Source organism: Ursus arctos, unplaced genomic scaffold (genome assembly GCF_023065955.2).
Source record: "Ursus arctos isolate Adak ecotype North America unplaced genomic scaffold, UrsArc2.0 scaffold_34, whole genome shotgun sequence".
NCBI classification, from domain to species: Eukaryota; Metazoa; Chordata; class Mammalia; order Carnivora; family Ursidae; genus Ursus; species Ursus arctos.
Window position 1 is genome coordinate 15,932,593 of NW_026623030.1, and position 25,501 is coordinate 15,958,093.

The 25,501-nt window shown below is 40.7% G+C and overlaps 1 protein-coding gene across 1 annotated transcript in view; it reads right to left on the reverse strand.

Annotated features, from left to right (window-relative positions):
• BICDL1 (BICD family like cargo adaptor 1) overlaps positions 1-24,719 on the reverse strand; it is a 94,005-nt gene extending 69,286 nt beyond the window's left edge. The window contains exons 1-2 of the mRNA XM_057305726.1: positions 24,291-24,719; positions 16,373-16,588 (exon numbers count right to left, since the gene is read on the reverse strand). Coding sequence (XP_057161709.1) covers positions 16,373-16,588; positions 24,291-24,719 — 645 coding nt within the window. The remainder of the gene's footprint in view (positions 1-16,372; positions 16,589-24,290) is intronic.
• Positions 24,720-25,501: the final 782 nt, after the last annotated feature.

A 25,501-nucleotide genomic window follows, 5' to 3' on the forward strand; every position in this document is an offset into this window, starting at 1 on the left:
GTAAATAAATTCCTTTCATTTAGGGAAGCACCACCATATTCAAGGGATGATTTTTTTAAAGATTTTATTTATTTATTTGGAGAGAGAGACAGAGAGCACGAGCAAGGGAGAAAAGGGACAAGCAGACTACACTGAGCACAGAGCTGGATGGGGGGGTGGGAGGGGGCAGGCACCTCAATCCCACAACCCTGAGATCATGACCTGAGTCAAGATCAAGAGTCAGATACTTAACCAACTAAGCCACCCAGACTCCTCAACTTTTTTTTTTGGGGGGGGTAAGATTTACTTATTTGAGAGGGAGAGAGAGCACGCACATGTACACCGAGGGGAGGGACAGAGAGCGTCTTAAGTCGACTAGGTGCTGAGCGCAGAGCCACATGGGGCTCAATCTCATGACCCTGAGATCATGACCTGACCCGAAACCAAGAGTTGGACACCTAACCGACTCTGCCAGCCAGATGCCCCAAGGGATGACTTTTTAATTCAAATTCTGCAAGTTTTAAAACAGGATGTTAATTTTGAAACACTGGTCTCAACCCTATGCTATGTTCAATTTCAATCAGGTTCTGAGGAATAAGCCAAATAGTTAAGTAGACTACAAGGCTTTGAGTGGACATGAAATAAAGTTGGTATGCTCTTCACAGAGCTCCTGTTAAGCACTGAAATTCCTCTTTAATAATATATTTACCAGCTTTTTAAGTAAACAAATGGTATAAAACAAAATATTGTTTAAATAAACAGAATTATTTTTACTGCAAAGATTTTAAAATCTGTTTTTTACAGGCCTTTTATAACACATTTGCGTAAGTCACAGCTTTACTTGCTCTGTGACCTTAGATGAGTCACATCCTCTTAAGGCCTTAGTTGTTTCTTCAACTGTGAGATCAAACAGACTAGGTAGCAGCTAAGTAACATGGGTTAAGCTGACCTTCAACTATAGTGATATGAAAGGGTTCTCACTAACTTAAAACATTATGCCAGAAATACAAAGTCAAATTAGCAATTGCCTACTCTTCTAGTCTTTAGAACATATCAATAAGCCCTTTACCCATTGCCGCCATGTGTATGGCACTATACTAATCATTGTTGGGGCTAGAAACCGGTTAAAGGTAGTCCCTGCCTTCCTGTTGTCTAAAACAGAGAAGAAAAACAACCATAACCATGTGTGATCTTAAATGCCAATAAAATTTAGATCACAGGCTTTATCATTTAGATAAATAGAGTTTGACAAATATCATTCCCAAATGCCCCTAACGTATGTCAAAAATAACGATTCCGTGGCTAACCCTCTCCAGAAGAGGCAGCATGCTGGTGTGGAACATGAGCTGGACACAGTATGGCAGCTTTCTCATGCATAGTTCATAATGTTAGCTTTACTTCTGTAAAGGTCTTAAGTGATGGTGCATGTCCAGGATTCAGCTAATACCTAATTTCTTTAATTTATATAATGTTAGAAGACAAGGAATTGGTATCTGTTACTTAGACTTTATCATTAGTGTAGAGGGAAAGCTATATGCTAAAACATCTCTGACATCACAGTTACGTCTTGCCTGCACTCTGAGCTTGACCAGAACGGTGTCATAAGAGGAGGAATAACTGGTATCCATAGCAACATCACCAGACTAGGACAATGTAAAAACCTGTAACCTAGCAACTGATGACGAGATATGTGTGTAGGGGGAATTCTCCTAGGTCTGCAAATGACAAACGTGTAGCACTGAATGCAACTGATAATACTAGGGCAATGTGGAAAATCTGACTTATCTGTAGAGGGTTGGGAATGTCAGCCTTGTAGAACCTTAGTACTATACTGCATAATTTTTAAACAGGAAAAGCAAGCAAACACCTCCTCACTGCCCACAACAGCAGTCGTGTGCCGGGAAAGTACCTTATGTGTCATGACTGAAATGGAAAATAAATTTCATTGTGGCACCAAACATCTCAACCGCTCTCTGATTCTCATTAAATAGAGGCACTGAATTTTGGTGAGAGGGGAAGCTGCCCTGGTCGTAGAGAAGGATAGGTTCTGTATGTAATAGGTTCTGTATGTAAAGAACACAGCATTACAAAGCTACCAGACTCAGGGGCGCCTGGGTGGCACAGCGGTTGGGCGTCTGCCTTCGGCTCAGGGCGTGATCCCGGCGTTACAGGATCGAGCCCCACATCGGGCTCCTCAGCTAGGAGCCTGCTTCTTCCTCTCCCACTCCCCCTGCTTGTGTTCCCTCTCTCGCTGGCTGTCTCTATCTCTGTCGAATAAATAAATAAAATCTTAAAAAAAAAAAAAAAAAAAACAAAGCTACCAGACTCATAACATACCACATAACGTGAGACCGTCCCCTTAAGAATCCTGTGCTTAATAGAGATCGCATACATACATGTAGACATTTAGACAATGAAAGAACCATCTAGTTCAATCCCCTTGTTTTACTGACTCAGAAATTGAGACCCAGAGTGAGGATTTATTTAAGGTCAGAAAGTGACAGAGCATGGGCTAGAACTGAGGTCTTCTGTTTTCCAGGCCAATTCTTCCCATTAAACTATGATGCTGTATTTTTCCCTTATGTTAACAGGAACACTGTTGGGACTTTATAGGAACGAGAAATAAATTTCTTTTACGTGAAGCCATTGAGGTCTTGTGGTTTATCTTTTATCCTACATAATATAACCATGAATGGGTCTATCCAACCCCAAGATAATCTAAAAAACACACCCACTTTAAAAATTTTTGATGATTCTGGATTAAGTCACAGCATCACAGGAATTTACCCACATCTGTGATTACCAGAGATCCTACCTTAGTACAAAAACCACAACAGCTTCTCTGGAACAAAATGGTGTATGTGTTGGAGCACCTGGGTGGCTCAGTGAGTTAAGTGTCTGACTCTTGATTTTGGCTCAGATCATGATCTCAGGGTCGTGAGATCGAGCCCCACGTTGGGCCCCATGCTTAAGTTTCTTTCTCGTCTCCCTGCTCTTTCTCTAAAATAAATAAATAAATCTTAAAAGAAAAAAAAAAAAAAAACTAAACCAGTAGTTTGCCAAATTATGTAGGCTTTTTTGGTTTTGGGTTTTTTGGGTCTGTTGTTTTTTTTCTTTTTGCAGCAGAACTCTTTTCCATATGAAATCTTATGAGAAGCCTCAATAAACAGATACAGATAAAGGTAATCTTTTATTAATATTAAATATTTTATAAATTGAAATGTATACAATTTTTAAACTCAGTAAGAACAATGAGGGTTTTAAAAAACAATTTAAAATTAGACGGTAAGGATGACAGCGGCAGCTTTACTCAGTATAATGTATCTGTGGATTTCATTTTGATTTAAAAGTACTGAAAACTTTTTATTCACCCAGTGAAGTACTACAAATGCCACCAGTTTTTACACAGCTCACCTTACAAAAGCGTGTAAGAGATGGAAAAGGAAGGCTCTATGCTAATGTCTCCACAAAGGCAAGTTAAGCTGGTGGCACAAACTGAGGTACCAAATACCTTTCATATGTAAAATGTGGCATCATCTACTTCAAGAGAGTACGTGATATCTGTTTTGGTAATTGTTCTTCAAAGTGTTACAAATTCTTAAAAACAATCAAATTTGCAGAATCTCTGAAAGGCAAACATTTTATAAACCACTGGTCCAGCTAGACTAGAAGTACTTTTTCAGTTCCGGAAGTTATGATGAGAATTGGATTACTGTCCTGGACCCCAGTGAAGAGCAATGGAGAAGATGCTATCAGAGTTAAAACATGACCTGTTTTCCTGCTGATTATGTTTACTCACTGAATACAGATATTCATTTTTCAAGGCAACACTATTTAGGGGCCAGAACCATGGGTTAACCAGCATAGGTAACAAAAGAGAGCATAGTTTGCTGCCAAATTTTTTCTCTGCCAATAAACTCCAAACTTCTTGCCCACCTGCAACCCATTTGCCGGGTATAAAATCTAAAGGCCCCACCTCACACCAGGCAGGATCAGCTCATGTAGCTCTACTTCCAACATGATACACTAAGCTGTCTATAGGGGAGGAGGGAATCTAGATTCAATGTCAAAAAAAGCCTGACTGCCATTGTATTAAGTCAAATATAGGGCCATTAAGAAGATCTACTCCTATAGTGATTTATCTGAATTTTGGACCTTGCAACCCCCAAATTTAGAGAATATACTAGAACTTTAGGCTCTCCTTTTTTGAAAAAGATAATCAGAACTAGATACAATGGTAAATAATGCAACCACACTGAAGACTCCAGAATCAGGCATGGATGGCTCTCTCTTTGTAAATAATTAAGAAGAGGTTCACATAATCAAGACATGAATCCACTAATAAAAACACCCATATGCTGAAAGAATAAGCAATTACCACCCTAATGTGTTTAACCTACTAATTAGCAATAGTACCAATCTAGAAAAAGCTGGAAATGCTGTCTTCATAGAGGAAGGCTCCTAGATGCAAAAGCCCCTTTTCTGCTCTAGCTGAAGTGCTACTCTCAACAAATCATTTTCAATCCTTTTAGTACACCCTTGACATAACGAACAGAAATTGCTAAAAGTGGATCCCAACCTTTGGATTCACTTTACTCAGTGACTCTGTAGTTAAGAGGAATCCAAGACAATACCCAGCAAATATCAACTAAAAATTAAGTCAATGAGATGGAAATACATGTGAGGAGGTTATTATTTCTGATTGATTACCCATCTTTGAAAATGTACAAAAACCTATCTTCAAACCAGTGGTTAACCTGTAACCATTGTAGTCCTTGGGCAATGTCACTAAATCTCTGATCCTCAGTTTCTTTATTTGTCAAATAAACTTCCTATCAGAGTACTACTTCCTATCAGAGTAGGTACCATGTATGAATGTCCTTTGGAAATTTAAATTACTGTTATTTGGTTGGGAAATAATCTTGTTTTCCTAACTTCTTTCAGGGATAGTCTAAAAATTGCCAGGTCTTTTTCTACAAAAACCTGTAAATAAGGCAGACTTTAGGAAGAAAACAAGTGGGATGTCTGGGTGGCTCAGCCGGTTAAGCATCTGCCTTTGGCTCAGGTCATGATCCCAAGAGTCCTGGGATTGAATCCCACATCAGGCTCCTTGCTCAGGGAGCCTGCTTCCCCCTCTGCCTGCTGCTCCCTCTGCTTGTGCGCCTGCTCTCTCTCTCTCTGACAAGTAAATAAATAAAATCTTAAAAAAAAAAAAGACAGAAAACAAAACAAGTAATACAGCCCCTACCCCAAAAGGTACAAAAGCACATTCAGCAATTAAAACTATTTTTGATGAGCAGCTGTTCACTGTGAAGGGCTCTAGAAACAAGGATGGCTACATGTCACCCACCAGAGGCAGAGCGGCTGTGACATTAATGGCAACTACTTAAAAGCCTTTAACCCTGAGAAGGAAACCAACGAGAAATTTGCTTCAAGAAGTGTGCCAGATGTAGAAATGCGAATCCCAAATGAGCTGTTTAAAGAACAGGGATCTGTTTACTCTTCAGAGGAAAATTAGTCTTTTCAGGGAAGATTAGCTCCAGCTAGTATGCACACTGTATTCTTTGTGTGTGGGGAAGACGTTAGAGGCAGACTGAGGAATACAGCTCCCAACAGGCAGGAAACAGACAAAGCACCTGTTAGCACCAACTTCCTCCCACATGTGTCACCTCAGACACCAACTCAATAAGAGCAGCTCTTCTGGGAGCTTAGAGTGTGGGGGTGGGTGAGAAGGAGCCGGGGCATCACAGAAGGCAGAGGTCGGGGCGGGGCGGGGGGAGTGGGCAATCATCAGAATACAGCTCCAGCCACTCCGAATGAGTCAATTCTTAGGTGACAACCTAACAAAAGGGACCAGAACACAATCTCAGGTACTGAGAGAGCTCAGATGGGAGATTTCACTCAAAATTTCACCTCGATATGACAGAATTCTCGTTTTTCTACTAATGTGAAACTAACATGGCTATTTAAATGGTAGCTCCAATTTAATAGTCCAAAAACAATTATTTGGTTTTATATTCCAATCTACCCCACCTCCTCTAGTCTCTCAAGTTAATGTGTTAATCACGCCACTATTCCTCTGGTAGCTCAAGACAAACATCTAGGAGTCATTTTTTTATTTTTCTTTCCTTACTCCCTTTCCCACATTTACTCATCCCAGTAACAAGTCTTGTTGGCTCTACCTTCAAAACATATACCCAATCTAACCCTACTCTCCACCACCATAACCTACCATCAACTCTCCCCTTGGGGAGTCCTTCAATGAGCTCCATGCTTTCACGCCAGGCCCCTACAATCCATTCTCCTACAGCAGCTAACATAATCTTTTAAAAACAGTTATCCATCAGGTCATGATGCTCTCTTGCCAAAAACAGATCACTGGCTTTGCAGCACACTGAATAAAATCCCAAATCTGTATCACGGCTTAGTAAGGCCCTGCATAATCTGGCCGCTGACTGTCCCTCTGACTTCATCTCCTGCACTCTTCCTAAGCTGACTATGCCCCAGTCACATCAACCTGCTTTCCATTCATTCCTAGGCTTTTAAATGCCTGGAATATTCTTGTACTCCTTTTGGTCTATCAGGTCTCTGTTCAAACCTCACCTCTTCAAAGGTTCCTTCTTGACAACCCTATCCAAAATAGAGTTGTCCTTACAGCTATTACTTTCACTCCTTTACCTGGCTATACTTTAGCACTTACCACTTCCTGATTTGTATTATTTATGTATTTCTTTCTTTACTGTCGACCTCCTACGTTATTTTTAAACAGGGAATTTATCTTCTTCACCACAGTATCTCTGTTGCACAGAACAGTGCGTTCATGCATAGCAGGTACACACCATAAATATCTGTTGAATGACTTTTTCTTTTTATTACCAGATATATATAGACAGTCACATAAAACATATATGTACTGTTTAATAAGTAATTGTCAAGCAAGCATCCACTTAATTATGACCAACGCCAAGAATCAGAATATCCCAGAGGCCTCCTTTCCAAGCACCTTTCCATGATGACAACCCTTTCCCTTCACACTCCTCAGGCAACCATTATCTTCAATTTAGGGATAAAAATGACCTCAATTTTCTTTATAGTTTTATTGCTTATGCATGAAGAGTGGTAAGTTTTTCAGCCTATTTAAAGATAAATGTTAGGGAGAATAAAACTATGGAGACATTGGGGGGGGGACAGCACAATGATAGTATCTATTAAAAATTTAAATGTAGACACCTTTTGACCTACATACCTCACTTCTAGGAATCCATTCCAGAGAAAGACTGATGTAAGGGTACAAAGATACGTAAACAAGGATGTTCACTGCTGCAGTGTTTTTAACTAAAACGCTGTAACCAATGCACATGGTTTTCAGTAGGAAATGGTTACACTAACTATAGTATAACCTTTTGAACATGGGATACTATATAAAACCACTAAAAATATGGAAAAAAAACTAAGATAAAGTAAAAAACTTAACAAAACACTTTATTTATAAAGAAAAAAAGAAAATAGAAAAGTTATATGTGCATGTGTCTGTGCATGTGCGTGTGAGAAACATGGAAAAATACAAATATATTAACACCAAACTGTTATTAGTATTTTCTTTGACAGAGGATCATGGGGGATTTTCACTGTTTATATCAAACATTTCTGTTATTGTCAAAATTTTACTTTACAATGAAATATGAGTTCTTTTTGCCATTGGGGGGGGAAAACACTGTATACATTTTTCTTTTTTAAAGATTTTATTTATTTATTTATTTATTTGACAGAGACAGCCAGCGAGAGAGGGAACACAGCAGGGGGAGGGGGAGTGGGAGAGGAAGAAGCAGGCTCCCAGTGGAGGAGCCTGATGTGGGGCTCGATCCCAGAACGCCGGGATCACGCCCTGAGCCAAAGGCAGACGCTTAACGACTGCACCACCCAGGCGCCCCACACTGTATACATTTTTAAATGAAAAACCTGAGTGGAAACTTAGAATCCTCGATATCTTATAAAAAATATTCAGTGAGGCTTAGTTCTTTAAGAAGGCACCCCTATTCTAGCTAGATAAACCAAGTTTCAGGAAAGAATATCTCGCTGGGTGCAAAATTTTAATAGACATAGATTTCAAACTGCCTGGTTTCAGCTGAACTACAAGTGAATCTTTGTTCCCTCATTTCAACATCTTTACCACCAATCTTCAGGTTATCACTCCAGATACCTCTTGGCCTAAGCTCTTCTAGTTTAAAATGCAGGCTTTGATTTCTCCTGGCCTTAGACCTAGGCCTAACTTCCTATTAAATTCTTTTTGTCCCCTTCCCTATCTGTGATTCTACGATAACAATCTTTTTTGGTTTCACACGCCTTTTTGAACAGCTCTTTTTGTATACTGCCCCCAATACAGCTTCTCCCTTTCGCACAATTAGTAGTATCCAAAGTCATAGTGACTAGGCACATGACCACAATTCTGGTTGTGAGAAAGGAGGGAAAGATTTGTTAGGGACACTTATAGAGCTGCAATGAGGGGGAAAAGGACTAATAGGGATGGGCCTATGAAAATAAAAGCTAAAATATAGCATAATACGGAAACAAATAAGAAGGGGGGAAATAATGACCTTTTTTTCTTTTTTTTTTTTAAAGAGAGAGAGCATGTGAGAGCAGAGGGGAGAGACAGAGGGAGAAGAAGAGAGAGAATCTCAAATAGACTCTGCTTAGTGCAGAGCCCAATGCAGGGCTTAATCTCATGACCCTGAGATCATGACCTGAGGGGACATCAAGAGTCAGACACTTAACTGACTGAGCCACCCAGGTGCCTGGAAAATAATGACTTTTAAGGTGAATTCTCAAGGAGTCTGGTATCCAGGGCTGCACATAAAGCAACTAACTATACGTTCTCTTGAGACTCTGTTCAAAAGCAGTCACTATCAACTTTCCAAAGGGAAATCTCTGACTCCTCTCCCACACTACAGACCATTTTGGGTTCTAAGAACAGATGACAAGACGGTTGGAGGCAGTGAGGTTTTTTTGTCCAGAGTGAATGCACCCAGCAAGGGAGAAAGGGACCCATAATGATACCCAAACCCAAATAATGGCCAACCCTCCCATGAGACAACAAGTTTTTTGGTAAAAGCTAAAATGTTGATTTCCATCTCCATCATCAAGGTCAGAGGACCACAGGGCCAGTCACTCAGAAACTGACCAACATAAAGACCACTGGAGAAACCACAGCACAACTTAAAAGTACTTGCAGGCTTTAAGTCAACACACAAAAGCTCTAGGGGTGCCTGGGTGGTTCAGTCAGTTAAGTGTCTGCCTTCAGCTCAGGGAATGATCCCAGGGTCCCAGGATCAAACCCCAAGTCAGGCTTCCTGCTCAGTGGGGAGCCTGCTTCTCCCTCTCCCTCTGCAGCTCCCCATGCTTGTGCTTTCTCTCTGTCAAATAAATAAATAAATAAATAAATAAATAAATAAAATCTTTAAAAAAATACACACAAGCTCTGTCCATTCTGTAGTTCGGATTCCAGCCTCCAGAACCGTGAGACACTACATTTCTGTTGTTTGAGCCACCCAGTCTGTGGTACTTTGTTATACCAGCCCAGCAAACTAATACAGCTTTCTACAACCTTCTAAAATTTTTAAGTTATCTTGGCTCTTCAGTCAAGAATAAATGTTAGGATTTTTTTTCATTAAAAAAATCCATATAGCATTAGAAATCCGTGGGGAAATGAACAGTGTTGAGACAGGAATCCATATAGAAAACATAACTGGATTCCTATGTCATATCACACTACAAAGTTAAGTTCTAGATAGATGAAAGATCTAAATGTGAAAACCCTTACATTTTTTGTAATCAACATGGGAAAATATCTTAATGACTTGGAAAACAGGATAAAGCAGAACACAAAAAAAGAAATCATAAAGGAAATGATTAATAAATTTGATTTCACTGAAAGGACACACTTCTGTTTAGTAAAAGACTCCATGAACAAAATAAAAATACAACAGTATCAAGAACTTGTGAAAACAGGGCACCTGGGTGTGTCAGTCGTTAAGCATCTGCCTTTGGCTCAGGGCGTGATCCCGGGATCCTGGGATCAAGCCCCACATCAGGCTCCTCTGCTGGGAGCCTGCTACTTCCTCTCCCACTCCCCCTGCCTGTGTTCCCTCTCTCATTGGCTATCTCTCTCTCTCTGTCAAATAAATAAAATCTTAAAAAAAAAAAAAAGAATTTGTAAAAACAGACTTACACACCAATAAGAAAACAGGTGAATGATACCAACAGGTGACTCACAATAAACATAAAAACAAAGATACCCAACCTCACTAGCAATCCATGAAATAAAAATTAAAACAATAAAAATTCAAAAAACCCCACAAGAGTAAAAATTCCATTTCACATACAGGAGACTGATTTTTAAAACTGGACAGTAACTGAGTACTGGAGAAGATGTGAACAATCACACACACTGGCTCTCACACACACTGCTAGGTAAGAATGTAAATTTGTACAATTTTGGAGAGTCATTTGGCAATATCTCATGAAGCTGAAGAGGTCTTTACTCTTGGACCAAGCAATTCCACTCCTAGATTTACCAGAGTAACTCAAATATATGTGCACAAGAAGAAGAGATACAAGAATAGTCACTATAGGAAACTGTGTAATAATGAAAAACTGGGAAAAACTTAAATGTTTATCAACAAAAGAATGGAAAATATATTGTACTATATTTGCACAAATAATAAACAATTGAAATAAATGAACTAGAATTGTATTTATTAATATAGGTCAATCCCTAAAACATAACCTTGAGCCAAAAGAATGAGGTATAGAATGATGGGAATATGCTGCCATTTATTAAATGTTTGAAACGTGCAAAAAATTATTATACATTGTTAATGGATATAGTATACATAATGGAATATATATGTTCATATAACACACATGTGTGCATGTGTGTCATACAAACACACTAATAGGAAGAGGAGTAAATGGAAAAATGGAGAAGACATGAGACCTGCAAATCTTATCAATTATGTTTTATCTCTAAAAAATCTGAATATGACAAAATGTTAAGATTTTACACAGGTGGATTTGTATTATTCTCTGCAGTTTTCTGCGTGCTCCAAGTATGTCGTGGTTTTTTATTTTAATTTTTTAAAAATATTTTATTTATTTGACAGAGTGTGAGCACAAGCAGGGGGAGCGGCAGGGAGAGGGAGAAGCAGACTCCCCATGGAGCAGGGAGCCCAACGTGGGGCTCGATTCCAGAACCCTGGGATCATGACCTGAGACGAAGGCAGATGCTCAACTGACTGAGCTACCCAGGCGCCCAGTCATGGTTTTGTTTTGTTTTTTTAATTTATTTTAAAAGATTTTATTTATTCGTTTGAGAGAGAGAGCACAAGCAGGGGGAGTTGCAGGCAGAGGGAGAAGCAGGCTCCCTGCTGAGCATGGAGCCCGATGGGGCTCAATCCCAGGATGCTGGGATCATGACCTGAGCTGAAGGCAGATGCTTAACCAACTGAGCCACCCAGGCACCCCGTCATGGTTTTTTAAATGGAAAATGCAAAAATCTATTTAATTATCCAAAAATTATAACCCAGTACATAATAAACAGTCACTAAGACTGTATACATTCAGTCCTGCAGCCTGAAGACCTGACCCCTTGTAGAGAAAATGAGATTAGGATTAAGCATATGGTTCTGCTGTTGGCAGGATGAGGGGTGAGGGAAGGAGGAGGGAGAAAAGATAGAGATGATATTTCATGTATAAAACTGTAGGAGAAAAGTGTAAGAAAATTTCCTAGCCAGTTTCTACAAACTCTAGAACTATGTATTTCGGGGAAGGAAAACTTCAGTAGTCCCTAAGCAATTTTAAATCCCCCCCCCCTTTTTAAGAAGAAATCAATCATTTTCCCTATTCTTTGGTTAGCAAGTGTTCAAGTCTGACCTTAGTGTTTACAAGGACATGTGAGCAGTGTTTTATTAGTACAAACTGTGAAAATGACTTAACTCTTATTGAAGTTTCTAATACTACTGAGATTCATTTTGAAAATATGTCAACTGCTTCTGAAGGCTGAAAAGACTAAAGAAGCTTGCTATGACTGACATTATTATGAACAGGACCGTTTCTATATTGTTCAAATCACTATTTTGGCTTGCTGCCCTAAACGCAAACTATAAGAAGTTTCCACAGTGCCTAAGCTGTGGTATAATCTGTAGCAGGTTAAATTAGTGAATGATCACTTTAGAACACTTTAACACTGATCAGAACACTCTGTTATCTCTGCTGCTGCTGTTGGGAAGAAAATCATCTGGGGGCTCTGGAGGGTTCTGCTGTAATGCTAGTGAAAAGTACTGTATTATGTATATATCACAGGGATTCTCAAAAAACCTCCACTTTAAATTTTACATGAAAATACTCTCTTAGGCGAGAAGTATGGCCCACGTCTCTCCTCTTCTCTTCCTGAAAGCAAAGCCCACTGTATTCTTTCTACTTTTGAGGTAGGATGATAAGTGTCTAACATGCCCTATTAAACCCCACTGTCAATACTCATGGTGTTACTTTCTAACTCAGGAAGTGAATTATACTTTGTCCAAATATGTCAGCCTGAGTTTCACAAGGATGAGACTCACAGAATCTTAGACGCTAGAAGAGAATTTAGAGGGCATTTTGTCCTAATGAACAAATAAACTAGAATAACGGTATCCCCAGAGTATATGAACTATTGTCTAGGGGATATGAGATGCCATAGAATGAACCTGACTCAGTTCTTGAAAGATCATTTTTACTCAGATATTTCTGAATAGAGATTTAACTGCAAGACAAAACATTTTCAGGCACTAATAAATGCTGGGGACACTTCAGATTCTTCTGCCATCAGGTTAGAATTCTGATGTTTGACTAGATGCAGAAATCCCCTCTACGTGAAGACGACATGATAATTATAAATCATGGCTACCATTTACTGAGCACTTACAATATGCTAGGCACTGTCGTTAGAGTTTTACATATATTATCTCATTTAGTCCCCCTAACACCATCAGGTAATTGTTTGTTTCTATTTTACAAACAAGGAAACTAAGGTTAAAAAAGGTGAAAAAACTTTTCCATGTTCACCCAGCTAGTAAATAGCAGAGCTGGTGTTTGGCCCAGGGCTGTGTGGCTCCAAAACCTGTGACCTTAATTGCTGCCTCAGAAATGTGAAACTGAGGCATAAGAACCGTAAGGCTTAAATTAGAAAAGCCTTAAACAAGCCACGTGTTTCTGTCCCTCAAGTTTTCCCAGCTATAAAATTAGAATACCTATCTCTTCCTACATGGTAATGAGGATCCAGAAGCTCATGGGATATATATGCCCACAGCATCCGATTTTAGAGCTAAAAAAAAGCTTGGTCACATAAAAACTTGTACATGAATGTTTATGGTAACCTTATTCATAATGGCCAAAAAGTGGAAACAACCCAAATGTCCATCAACTAATGAATAAGCAAAATGTGTTATAGCCACAGAATGGAATATTCTTTAGCCATAAAAAATAAGGTATTGATATATGCCACAATGCAGATGAACCTTGAAACATCATGCTAAGGGAAAGAATCCAGTCACAAAGAATCACATATGTATGATTTCACTTATATAAAATGTCCAGAATAGGCAAATCCATAGAAACAGAAAGTAGATTAGTGGTTACCAGGGGTCAGAGCATGGGGTAGGGGGTTAGGAGAAATGGAGAGTGACTACTAATGGGTATAGGATTTCTTTCTTTGGGGGCGTGAAATGTTCTATAATTAAATAGTGGCGACAGTTGCACAACTCTGAATATACAAAAACCCAGTGAATTTTATACCTTTAAAAAAGTAAATGTTATGGTATGTGCATTATATCTCAATAGAGCTGTTATTAAAAAAAAAACACAAAAAAAACTCGGAGGCCATGGTGGCAAAAGAAATATATTTGAAAATACTTTGGGGGTGCCGGGCTGGCTCAGTCTGAAGAGCATGCAGCCCTTGATCTCGGGGTCGGGAGTTTGAGCCCTGTATTGGGCAACGAGATTACTAAAAAATAAATAAACTTAAAAAAAAATACTTTGGACAAAAGCATCACAGAAATATTGTATTACACTTTAGATACTATACATTTCATGCTTATAAAGACATGTTATATACATCATAAAAAAATCTGGCCTTCTACTACCTCTGCTGGTTATCTTGTCCAAGGAGAATCTTAATTCACCTCAAAGTACTCAACTCCTCTAGTTCCTGAATACCAAGTTAATAAAATGATAAAATACAATCTAAACTGGCTGCTGATGGAAACCCCAGGGGCTTGTCCTGCTTAAAAAGAGAAAGGGAAAAAAAGCCACAAAACTCACCAAGGGCCTACATTCCAGGCCAGAAAGGATAACAAGAATCTAGATCTAGTGGAAATGTTATCCCCCTATATCCTTTTGGGAACAGCTTATCAGGATTTTCTACAGAGCAATCAGGCAAAGGAATCTCAACTCTAAAGGTGCTGCGTTATTAAAACAACCACCGACATTGAAACCCTTACCTTCATATACTGAGCATAACAAAAACACACTCTCTTACTTTCATTTCAACAATACTTGTGTAAGCTATAGGTTTTTACCCCCATTTCATAGGTAAGGAAAGTGAGGCACAAATAAGGTCATCCAGTCAATGAGAAGCAAAGTCAAGAATCGACATGCATGTAAATTCCAAGTTCTCTGCTCTTTCGCTGTGTCATGTTCATATTTGCTTTCTCCCTTCATCTCTCTTGGCCACCTACCTTTCACCAGATCAGAGAGCGGAGTTGAGTCTGTTTCTGCTCACGTTATTTTGTAACATGAACTTAACCCCAAGAAATAATTTCCCCTTTAATTGTTCTGGTTTGCAGTATTCCTTGTATAGGTGTCCATAAGAAACACTTGCTCAGAATAAGTATTAAGTCAATGCTGTTGAACAAATAAATAAATCTGGCCAGGTGTATCCAGTTAGTTTATCTTTCATGAATAATGAATGAAGACTCAAAACTTAAAAAATCTTACAAAATCCCTTCCAAGTTGTTGCAAAGGTTTTAGAACTGAGTCAGAAATGCTACTACTGAACTGGCCTTGAAATGACTTCCTGAAGAACTGTCCAACTCTTCCCTTCCAGCCAATCAAATGATGATTTAAACCCATAGAGGGGAAGCCCGAAGGCAAGATCTTAGGTCTACTTATCATCTGGATTCTCACCTTTCACATGAGTTGATATTTCCTGCAACTAGCTATTTTCCAAGTCATTAGGCACCTCTTTTTTCCCTTCCTTCTTCCTTCACTGTCTCCCTCCCCCTCCTCCCCACTTCCATTCTCCCCTCTACCGCTTCTCCCTTTCTCTAGTGGTAGCATTTACCTCACACTTCCTAGTGAGGCACGAAGGTACCCATGGGAAGCAACTATGACAAACTAATGAAATAACTTCACACGGTACTACCCATTGTATTTGTGGAAATGCCAAGAATTTACCATGTGCTGCTCTAAGTAAGCCTTTTCCAAAGACCTAAACATGACCTATGGGATGAGATCGGACTAGAAGTTCTTTTTTCCTCTGATAGCTGAAGAGTTAATAGTTTTATTTTCAACACATAAGAAGGACTGAAGTACCATAGTAAATCCAGCTCTTAATTTTCAAAAGTAGGTGGATTTAAAGACCAGGGCATTAACAACATGCCTGCATTTGTTAAAAAGGTATGTTCTGTATTTAAACTAGATTTCTACCTATTCAGCTCTCAAACTCTTCCTTTGCTATGATTTCATGGTCTTGACCTTGGTTAATTATTTAATACTTCCATGACACCACCCTATAAAGGTACAAGTAAAAAATTTTTACTTAATATGAAATAAAAAGAACAAGTTTTAAACACAGATGCGCATATACCTCCTTTCACATTTAAATAATATGAAGAAATGTACATTCACAAATGTAACATCAATGAAAATCTTTAGCTCTAGTAATTTTCCCTAAGCTCTTCAGTTTAAGGATGGCATTATTTAATATTTGAACTAAATGCATTAACATAATTTTACCCATGACAGACTTTCTCTAGGTAAGGAATCATAGACTTTTATAGCTTTCTGGAACATCAGAAATCATTAGGCACAATTCTTTTATCTTAAAAACTAAAAAACTCCCAAGTTAGGTGATTGTCGAAGTCTCATAGCTGACTAATGACAGGTAAGGATTTTGGCTCCTGACCCCCTAGTTCACACAGCTAAAGTTCTCATAGGTGAAAAATATTTAACTTGTTGATATCAACACCAAAGGCAACAAAAATCAGAACTCCTCTTACCATATGTAAGACTGACATCACACAGCAGCTCTGGTTTCAACTTTCAGTATTTTTGTACCATAAATTCTTAACTTGTCACTTACCCGGCTGAGTTGATCCAATAACCTCTGGTTCTGTTCTGATAATTCCTGGACAGCCCGTGTTTTTTCTCGATCTGCTTCCCGTAGATGAACTTGCTGCCTCTCCAATTCATCCTGAAGTTGTTTCACGTCACTCTCCAGCTCTGACACACGCCCTTCCCATTCCCCTTCTCGGTTCTCAAATCGTCTTCTTAGTTCGTGTTTCTCTTGTTCTAAGTGCTAGGTAAGAAGCGAAGAGGATTTATAAACTGTTCAAAATTCACAGCCTTTTGCTTTTTTCTCTCGTCACACTTTCCTAACTTTTCTTTTTCCCAGCCAGTCAGCACAACAAAACACTCAACCACATGGGAAAAGTTGCCTATTTCACAGCTACAAAAACATTCTTTCTTTGCAAAGTGGGGAAGGAGTTGACTTCACAAAGAGAATGCCATTCCTATTTTAAATGCTTAATATTACTACATTTATTCTTGTTCTTGAGAATGGAATTGTGGACTTAGGAATTCACTTGCAATTCAGCAAGTCATCCAATTAACTGGTGAACTATACATTTAAACAACTTAAGACAAGTCCTTAAGGCTTCTTTTGGAATCATCTATTATGCTTGGCATAATACCAGGCACTTAGAATCAAAGAATTTTCAGACATGGATAGAACTCCGGAGCTCCTTCAGATTAACCACCTTTTCTTACAGATGAGATGACAGTAGATAAGAGGTCAAGTAACAAGCTCAAGGTCAATACTAGTAAATGGCAGAGCTGGGATTTGTGTTTAAGTCATTACTCTGTTAGTGCTCTAAATCACAATTCTATAAATATTTGTTGTGATATAAAGCATTATATTTTCATATCAAGCAAGTTCAGCTTCAGATCTGCTTTAAATCATGGCCTATTAGCCTTGCACATTTATTTCTGATCCATCCATTCGTTCTTAAGTACCTACTATTGGTCAGCAACTGTGCTGGGAGTACAGTGAAAAGTAAAACAGACATGGTCCTTGCCTTTATGGAGATTTCGTTCTAGTGGGACAGACTGATAAAAGTAAGAAGCTGTGTGTGACAAATGGTAGGCAGTAAAAATACAGATGGCTTGAAGTAGCAGCTCAATAAAAAAGGGTTCTTGTGAGGGAAATAAGAGTATCTTTTTGTTTCTGTGAGACAAATATGGATGCCTCTTTGCAGAATCAAGTATGCTCTACTTACAAAGCATGTCATGTACAAGAAAGCAAAATCTATACCCCAAGGAGTATATTAAAAAGAAGTTAAAGCAATGGGCCTCAATTTGGGGGGCTCTCAGAAAAGCTCTGATATAACTGTTGAAAATATACCCTCCTGGACCTGAATCTCAAAGACTGTGATTAGTTAAAAATGGATGAAGCCTAGACACGCGTCTGTCTAGCCATCTATCTGCCCATCTATATTGGCTCTACAGGAAATTGTGATGCACTGAAGGCTGGTATCAGCACTGTGATTGTTTCAACAAGCTAAGAAGTTGAGCATATGAATCTTCTTCAGAGTAGTCAGTCATCTTTTCTACTTGGGAAGCTTCGCTCTTATTCTATTCAAGTTCTCACTCTTTGAATATTTTTCAGAATGCTTCTTTTGGAAAGTCTAAAGGGCCACTGTATACTTATACATGAAAATGAAAATCAGTCCCGTTACTTCACATCTAATATGTGTTTAAAACAAGAGATCATCCCATTTTATCCTGTCATTTTATTCCTTTTTCACTCTGAATGACTTGTTGATGTTTCTTAAAGTCAGATTTAGTCCCAAAAGATGAAAATATACCATGACAGAGCAGTCAAAATAACGTGCCAAAAGATAAAACCAGTGATCCAAAATGAAAATTCTGATCACATTAGCAAAGGCAATTTTTACTGAAATAAATGTATGGCCTCCCAGGTCGACCACTTCTGGGAGATAACTCACTAGGATATAGTGACTCTACTGTATTTGTTGAAAAAGTCACATTATAGTTGTACTGTATATACAGCTTCAGTTTGGAGCATGCAGGGAAAGAAAGAACAAGTGAGGGACTTAGGGTCATCAGCATCAGAACTTTCTGCTCTATGCTTCCCTCAACATTGCTAAACTCCAAAAATGAAAATGTTTTAGTCACCGTAGAGACTTCAGAAGGATGAAATGCAGAAACAAATGCTAATTGCGGTCCTAAAATTGTGATACTCGGTTTTATTCAGTTTTTCCAAAATGAAAAAGATTGAGCAGAAGGCAACAGCAAGAACTCAGTAATCACAGTGTTACTGAGAGGCCAGATAAATTAGGCTTGTGTTCTAAAAGAACAGAGAGACTTAAAAATATTCAGCAAACAGCTGTTAGTGAACAGCCCAACCAAGCAACTAAAACAATCCAATCGACTTGGAGTTGGGGGAGGGTTTGAGACAGGTGGTACTGATCAGTCTATTCTGTCCTTACAGTTCTTTGGTCATGTGACAAGCCTCCTAATTCAGGTTTCCCTGAACACGGAAAAAAAAAAAAATCAATCGAGACTTTCCTAATAATGAACATACAGAGTTTAACCTTTTGTTTACTCAGAGAAAAGAAAGGTTTCCTGGAATTGTATTTTCAACAAAGTGAAATTAACCACTGAACTCTAGGCAGCGTATTGGGAAGTATGGAGGTCAGGGGTTGTATGTTATTCATTTTATATGTTTTAATCTTTTTATGTTATGTTATAACATAACATAAAGTTAATATCTACACCTGAAACTAATAATAATATTACATTATATGTTAGTTATACCTCAATAAACAAACGAAGGAAAGTTAACATCAAAACTGTCAAGGTCATCAAAAACAAGAAAAGTCTGGGGCGCCTGGGTGGCTCAGTCGTTAAGCGTCTGCCTTCGGCTCAGGGTGTGATCCCAGCGTTCTGGGATCAAGCCCCACATCAGGCTCCTCCGCTGGAAGCCTGCTTCTTCCTCTCCCACTCCCCCCGCCCCCCCCCCCTTGTGTTCCCTCTCTCGCTGGCTTTCTCTATCTCTGTCAAATAAATAAATAAAAATCTTAAAAAAAAAAAAAACAAGAAAAGTCTAAGAAAGTGTTACAGCAAAGAGGGGACTAAAATAGTAAAACTAAATGCAATGTATTCAGGATGGGATCCTGGAACAGAAAAAAAAAAAAATAGGTAAAGGTTAAGGAAATCTGAATAAACCAAGGAGTTTAGTTAACAATGTATCAGTATTGATTTTTTTCATTATGGCAAGTGTACCATAATATGTTAATAACAGAGGAGACTGGATGCGTGGCATATGGAAATTTACTGTACCATCTTTCCAGGTTTTCTGTAAATCTGAAACATTCTTAAAAAAATAAGGTTTATTGAAAACTCTGAAAAAATACAAGTTAATATCATTAGCCCATCTGAAACTGGTTGTTAGAGAAAACGGATTTCTGCAGAGTCAAAAAAGCAACACCATTCTCCTAAGTCCAGGATATACAATGAAAAAGTACTCATTTTTAAGTGGACCAAGCACTGAATACAAATAAGGACCTCTGGGTTTGCCTCCCCAAGTCTACTAGGGACTCTCATTATGTGATAATTTTCACTTTATTTGTTTTGCCCTATAAAAAGCTGTACTAGAATCATAAGAATTGGCCTAAGGAAGGGAGAAGAAAATGCAGTTGAGGGAAAAGACTACCTTTGCAGTAAGAGATAATTCACTTTCAGCTAGAATAGGGAAAAAAGGGGATCTTGTATGTTAAAAATGTTTTTAAAAACTAAATATTTAATTTCTGAAGAAGAAAGTATATCAATAAATCCAAGTTAATGTCTTAGTTCATATTCTGGGAAAAAAACTAAGGACCTAGCTGGATATAAGATTTAAAAGCAAAATGGTGGGGGTGCCAGGGTGGCTCAGTTGGTTAAGCCTCTGCCTTCGGTTTCAGGTCATAATCCCAGGGTCCTGGGATTGCGCCCTACATCGGGCTCCTCTGCTTCTCCCTCTCTTCCCCACTTGTGCTCTCTCCTGCTCTCTCTCTCAAATAAATAAATAAATAAATTTAATAAAAAAATAAAAGCAAAAGGGCTCTCTGTAAATGCAGATTTTTTTTTAAAGTAGGCTTCACTCCCAGCATGGAGCCCAGTCACAGGGCCTGCACTCACCACCAAGAGATCAAGACCTGAGATGAGATCAAGAGTCCAGCGCTCAACGGACTGAGCCACCCAAGTGCCTCCAGAAGAAATAAATTTTTAAAAAATAACTTGAGGAGCAGGGCACCTGGATGGTGCAGTCAGTTAAGTGTGGGATGCTTGGTTTTTGACTGGGGTCTGATCTCAGGATCCTGAGATGATGCGAGTCCCACATAGAGCTCCAGGCTCAGTGGGGAGTCGGCCTGGGTTCTCTCTCCTCCTCCCTTGCCTGTTCCCCCCTACCACGCCATTCTCTCTAAAATACATAAATAAATCTTTTAAAAAATTACTTTAGGGGTGCTTGGTTGGCTCAGTTGGTGGATGGGACTCTTGGTCTTGGGTTGTGAGTCTGAGACCCAGAGTGGGCATAGAGATTACCTAAAAAATAAAATCTTATGCGGCGTCTGGGTGGCTCGGTCAGTTAAATTGCTGACTCTTCATTTCAGCTCAGGTCATCATCTCAGGGTCCTGGGATCAAGCCACACATCTGGCTCCGTGCTCAGCAGGAAGTCTGCTTCAGAATTCTCTCTCTCTCTGCACCTCCCCATCCCGCTCTCTCTCTCCTCTCTCTCCCTAAAATAAATAAATCTTTATTTTTTTAAAAGATTTTATTTATTTATTTGTCAGAGAGAGAGCACAAGCAAGGGAACAGCAGGCAGAGAGAGAAGCAGGATCCCTGAGGAGCAAGGAGCCCAATGTGGACTTGATCCCAGGACCCTGGGATCATGACCTGACCCGAAGGCAGATGCTTAACGGACTGAGCCACCCAGGTGTCCCAAGAAATAAATCTTTAAAAAGAAATAAAATAAAATCTTAAAAAAAATAACTTTAGAACTCTAAGCATATGAAAATAAAATTCAGTGAATGAATAAAATACAACATAGTCAATTTAAGGGTGGAAAAAAAATGACCAAAATCTTCTAGTCTTTCAAATTATATTAATCTTCATTTTAACTGAGATATACAGCTAAAAAAGAATCTGTTTACCTTTAAACCATTAAAGACTTAAAGAATGTGCCTTTAAATAAAGCAGTATAAAATCAAGACTTTATGTTTTTAAATGACAGAACAAAATCTTAGGTTTGGCACACAGAGCTGGAAAGGTATTCAATATTAACTTATGAGTAGGTAGAAAAAAATCTTAACAATGCTTGTTGGTCCTGAAGTTAGAAAGGTGCCGATTTTGAGGTAGTAAGGGAACAGAGGGGACTAAAACAAGACCATCTCATTACTTAACAGTCAAGCCAACATTCTCTCAGAGTCCACTCATGTGTTAATCTTTCAAACCTACCTGTGAGAAAATGTGTTTGACTCCACTGACAGTTTGTGGAAAATTACAAATGCTTTTTAAAGTAAGGGCTGGTCCTCTACTCTTAAATATTTAATTGAAAATATAGCAGAGTGGTGGTGTTAAACTTTAGACAGTATTTTGTCTAAGCAGACATTCTAAAATCTAGGCTGCTTAAAAAATATACTGTGAGGAAAATTCACTTGCAGGTATCAAATGAAATCATCTTCTATTAGGTTTCAGTCAATTAAGAAGAATTAAAATAATTAACAAGGAACTAATGACAATATCTTCATGACATTTTTTTTTTTTTAGATTTTTTAATTTATTTATTCGACAGAGATAAAGACAGCCAGCGAGAGAGGGAACACAAGCAGGGGGAGTGGGAGAGGAAGAAGCAGGCTCATAGCAGAGGAGCCTGATGTGGGGCTCGATCCAGTAACGCCGGGATCACGCCCTGAGCCGAAGGCAGACGCTTAACCGCTGTGCCACCCAGGCGCCCCATTCATGACATATTTTTAAATGTAAAACTAAAAATTTTTAATGATAATCTTCAAGTATACCTTGAAGAAATAGTATAACTGAACCCTCCAATACTCATCTTCAGTAATGATCAAGATTTGGCTTTTACAAATAAACATTTTAAAACTGTATAACATAACAAAATTTACTATTGTAACCATTTTTAAGTGTGCAGTTGAGTAGTGTTAAGTATATTCACACTGTGGTTCAACCACAACCTCCAGAAATTAGAATAAATTTTTAACAAGAGTTCATATGGTAACCTGTAGAGGAACGAAGATTTTAAAAACTAGTTTAAGAGCTTTAAACTATTTATCTATTTGGTCAATAGCAAAAAGTCGAAGGTAATTTACTCTTTTACAATAGAACCTTTCTTGTTACACAATTTTTAAACCTTTTTCTTTTGTTGAAGAAATGTACAAAGGCTCCACATGGAACCCAGGATGTGTGTAATTGCACACTCAGGATTACTCTGAAATCTATCAGTAATCAAACTGACTGATATGATGTTCAAGTTAGCTGTCTCTTCAATCAAGTCCCTCACTAAAGGAATTTCAAATCACAAGTATAAATCTCTGCAGTAGTACTTTTATATAGTCAGTAACCGAATCCCATTTTTAAAAAAAGACACCCTTTTATTTCTAGACCTCTACTTCAAGTGAAAATTAAACAATTCAATTCATTGGATTGCTTTTTGGCAGTCTACCTATAGGTTTCACAAACCACTTTTCAGAGAGGTATCTCAGGGGTTCATCGACTGGCAGACCTAGTTAACAGGCCAACTGAACTACAGGGCACTCACTGGTTTCCTTTTTTTCTCCCTGATTTACTTTTGGTATGTCGCTAGACTACAAACACACTTAAATCTTATTACAGAAAAGTTTCTGAATCTACATTCTGACTGTTCAACCAGTAGCAGAGATATGGAAGCAGACTAGGGTCAATTTCAGACCTTATTCAGGACTGTACTATTCTCTTGTAACTAAGAATAAAACGAACTAGTTGCAACCAAACTGGGTAACAACAGTAAATGCACAGGCAGACAAAAATAAGCTCCTCTCCACTGCCACAGATGCCCCCCACCCCCTTTAAAAAATATATCTCTTTAATTTTTAGAAAGGCTGGCATTCCATACCACTTTCAAGGCCCTTTTCCAGTAAAGGGCAAGAAAACAAACAGGCATAGCTCTGAGAAAGACTTTGGTCCAGAGGATTGGCTGAAATCTTACAGACACTTTAAGAGGTATTTATAACAGTTAAAGTAATATGGTTCTTGTAGGTTGCATTTGGCCTTCGAATTGCATGCATGAGGCCCGGAACACAGAAGCATACTGTTTAAATACAAAATACACATAAATGCCAAGATCCAAATTAAATCCACTACCAACAGTCACATGCTGAGCCCAGGCTTGCCTGATTTCTGCAATGGAACCACATTTCCTAATCCCTGAGTATTTGAAGGCTATATAAAGCTCCTTTAGGAGCACTTGTTTCCCACAACTCTGAGCTGCCGGGAAGTTAAGACAAGGGCATCTGGAGGCCTTAACGCCAAAACTGGAAGGCTTTAGGCTAACACCCTGATTAGAGATTAACTACTCTGAAAACCTGGAGCATATTTTGAATGCTTCCCGACTTTCTCATTTCTCTGTGTGCAGACATCACCTCAGCGCTGTATAAATTAGTCATACTGTAAGCTCTATTTTAGATGCAGTGTACAGTACATATATAGAATGGCCCACAGCGGGGCTGGGGCTGTGCATGGACCCATTTGCTGAAGTCAGGTGGATTCAATGTTGCCCTGGTTTGATAATTAAAAACCCTCCAGCCTACCCCTCCCCTCAGGTGGTTTTCTGTTGAGGCAGCTTGAGCAAGGAAGGAGTGGGGTGGGTGAGTGTCTCCCGAAGCTGCCCAGGGCCGAGCGGGCTCCCCCTGCTTCCCACCCATCCCACGAGGGCCGTCCTCACCTCCAGCTTGTCTGTCAGCTCCTTGTGCATCTGCTCGTACTGCCGGCTCATGTCCTGGTTCCTCTCGAGCAGCGCCTTGCCCAGCCGGGCCGCCAACACCAGATCCTTCTCCTTTTGCCGGATCACCGACAGCAGCTCGGGATCCTGGGCGGGTGGCGGCTGCAGTCCGGACCCCTCGGCCGGAGGCCCGACCTCGGCCTGAGAATGCTCCCCAGGGTCGGACGGCCGTTCCCCGGCCGCCAGCAGCGCCAGCTCCTCCTCTAACGCCAGTTCCAGCTCCCCGGGGCCCCCGGGGAAGGAGATGAGGGCGGCGGCGGCTGGACTCCCGACTGCTTCCGCGGCCGCAGCGGGCAGCTCCATGCAGCAGGCGCTGTCCGGCTCCGCGGGTGCTGAAGCGCGGCCGGCCAACCCCAGGCAGAAGGCGGACATGACCCGCGCGCGCGGAGCCCGCAGCGGTGCGGCCCGGCCGGCGCGCGCCAGGCTGCAGGGGGGAGGGGCCCCGCCGCGCCGCCCTGCGCCCCGCGCCTCGCCCCGCGCCGCGGCACGCGCCCCCCGGGTCTCCGCGAGCCCTGGGCGCGGCGCGCGCCGGCCCGCCCCTCCCCCGCGCCGGCGGCACGCGCCCCCTCCCCCCGCCCCCGGGCTCAGCTGCTCGGCGCGCGCTGGGGAGGAGGAGGGGGTAGCAGAAGGAAAGGCTGAGGAAGGGAAGACCGAGGGGCGGCGAAGCGGGAGGGGAGGTTGCGAGGAACGCCGCCGCCGCCGCCGAGTTTTCAGCCGCCCTGTTGCTGCTGCTGCTGCTGCTGCCGCTGCCGCCGCCGGCCGGGCAGCGCCTCACGGGGCGGGCTGCGCTCCGCTGTCGCTGCGACGCTCGCTGCTGCTGCTGCTGCCGGCGGCCGCTCTCTGCAGCCGCGCTCCATGTCCCTCGGCTCGGCGGCAGCCCCAGCAGCAGCGGCGGCGGCGGCGGCTGCTGCAGGCGCCGAGGCGGCGGCTCCACATCGCGCGCCGCGCAGCCGGGCGAGCTCCTTCCTGCCTCCCTCAGCTCCTCCCGCTCACCGGGCCGGCCGCACCCCGCCCCGGGCTTCCGGCCGCGCCCCCTCTCCCCGCCCCTTGCCGGCGCCTGACGCGCGCGGGCACCTGTTCGCCGCGCCCGCGCGGGATTCGCCGGCTCGCGGGTCTCCTCAGCGGCGCCCAGGTGGCGCCGGCGGCCTTAACCC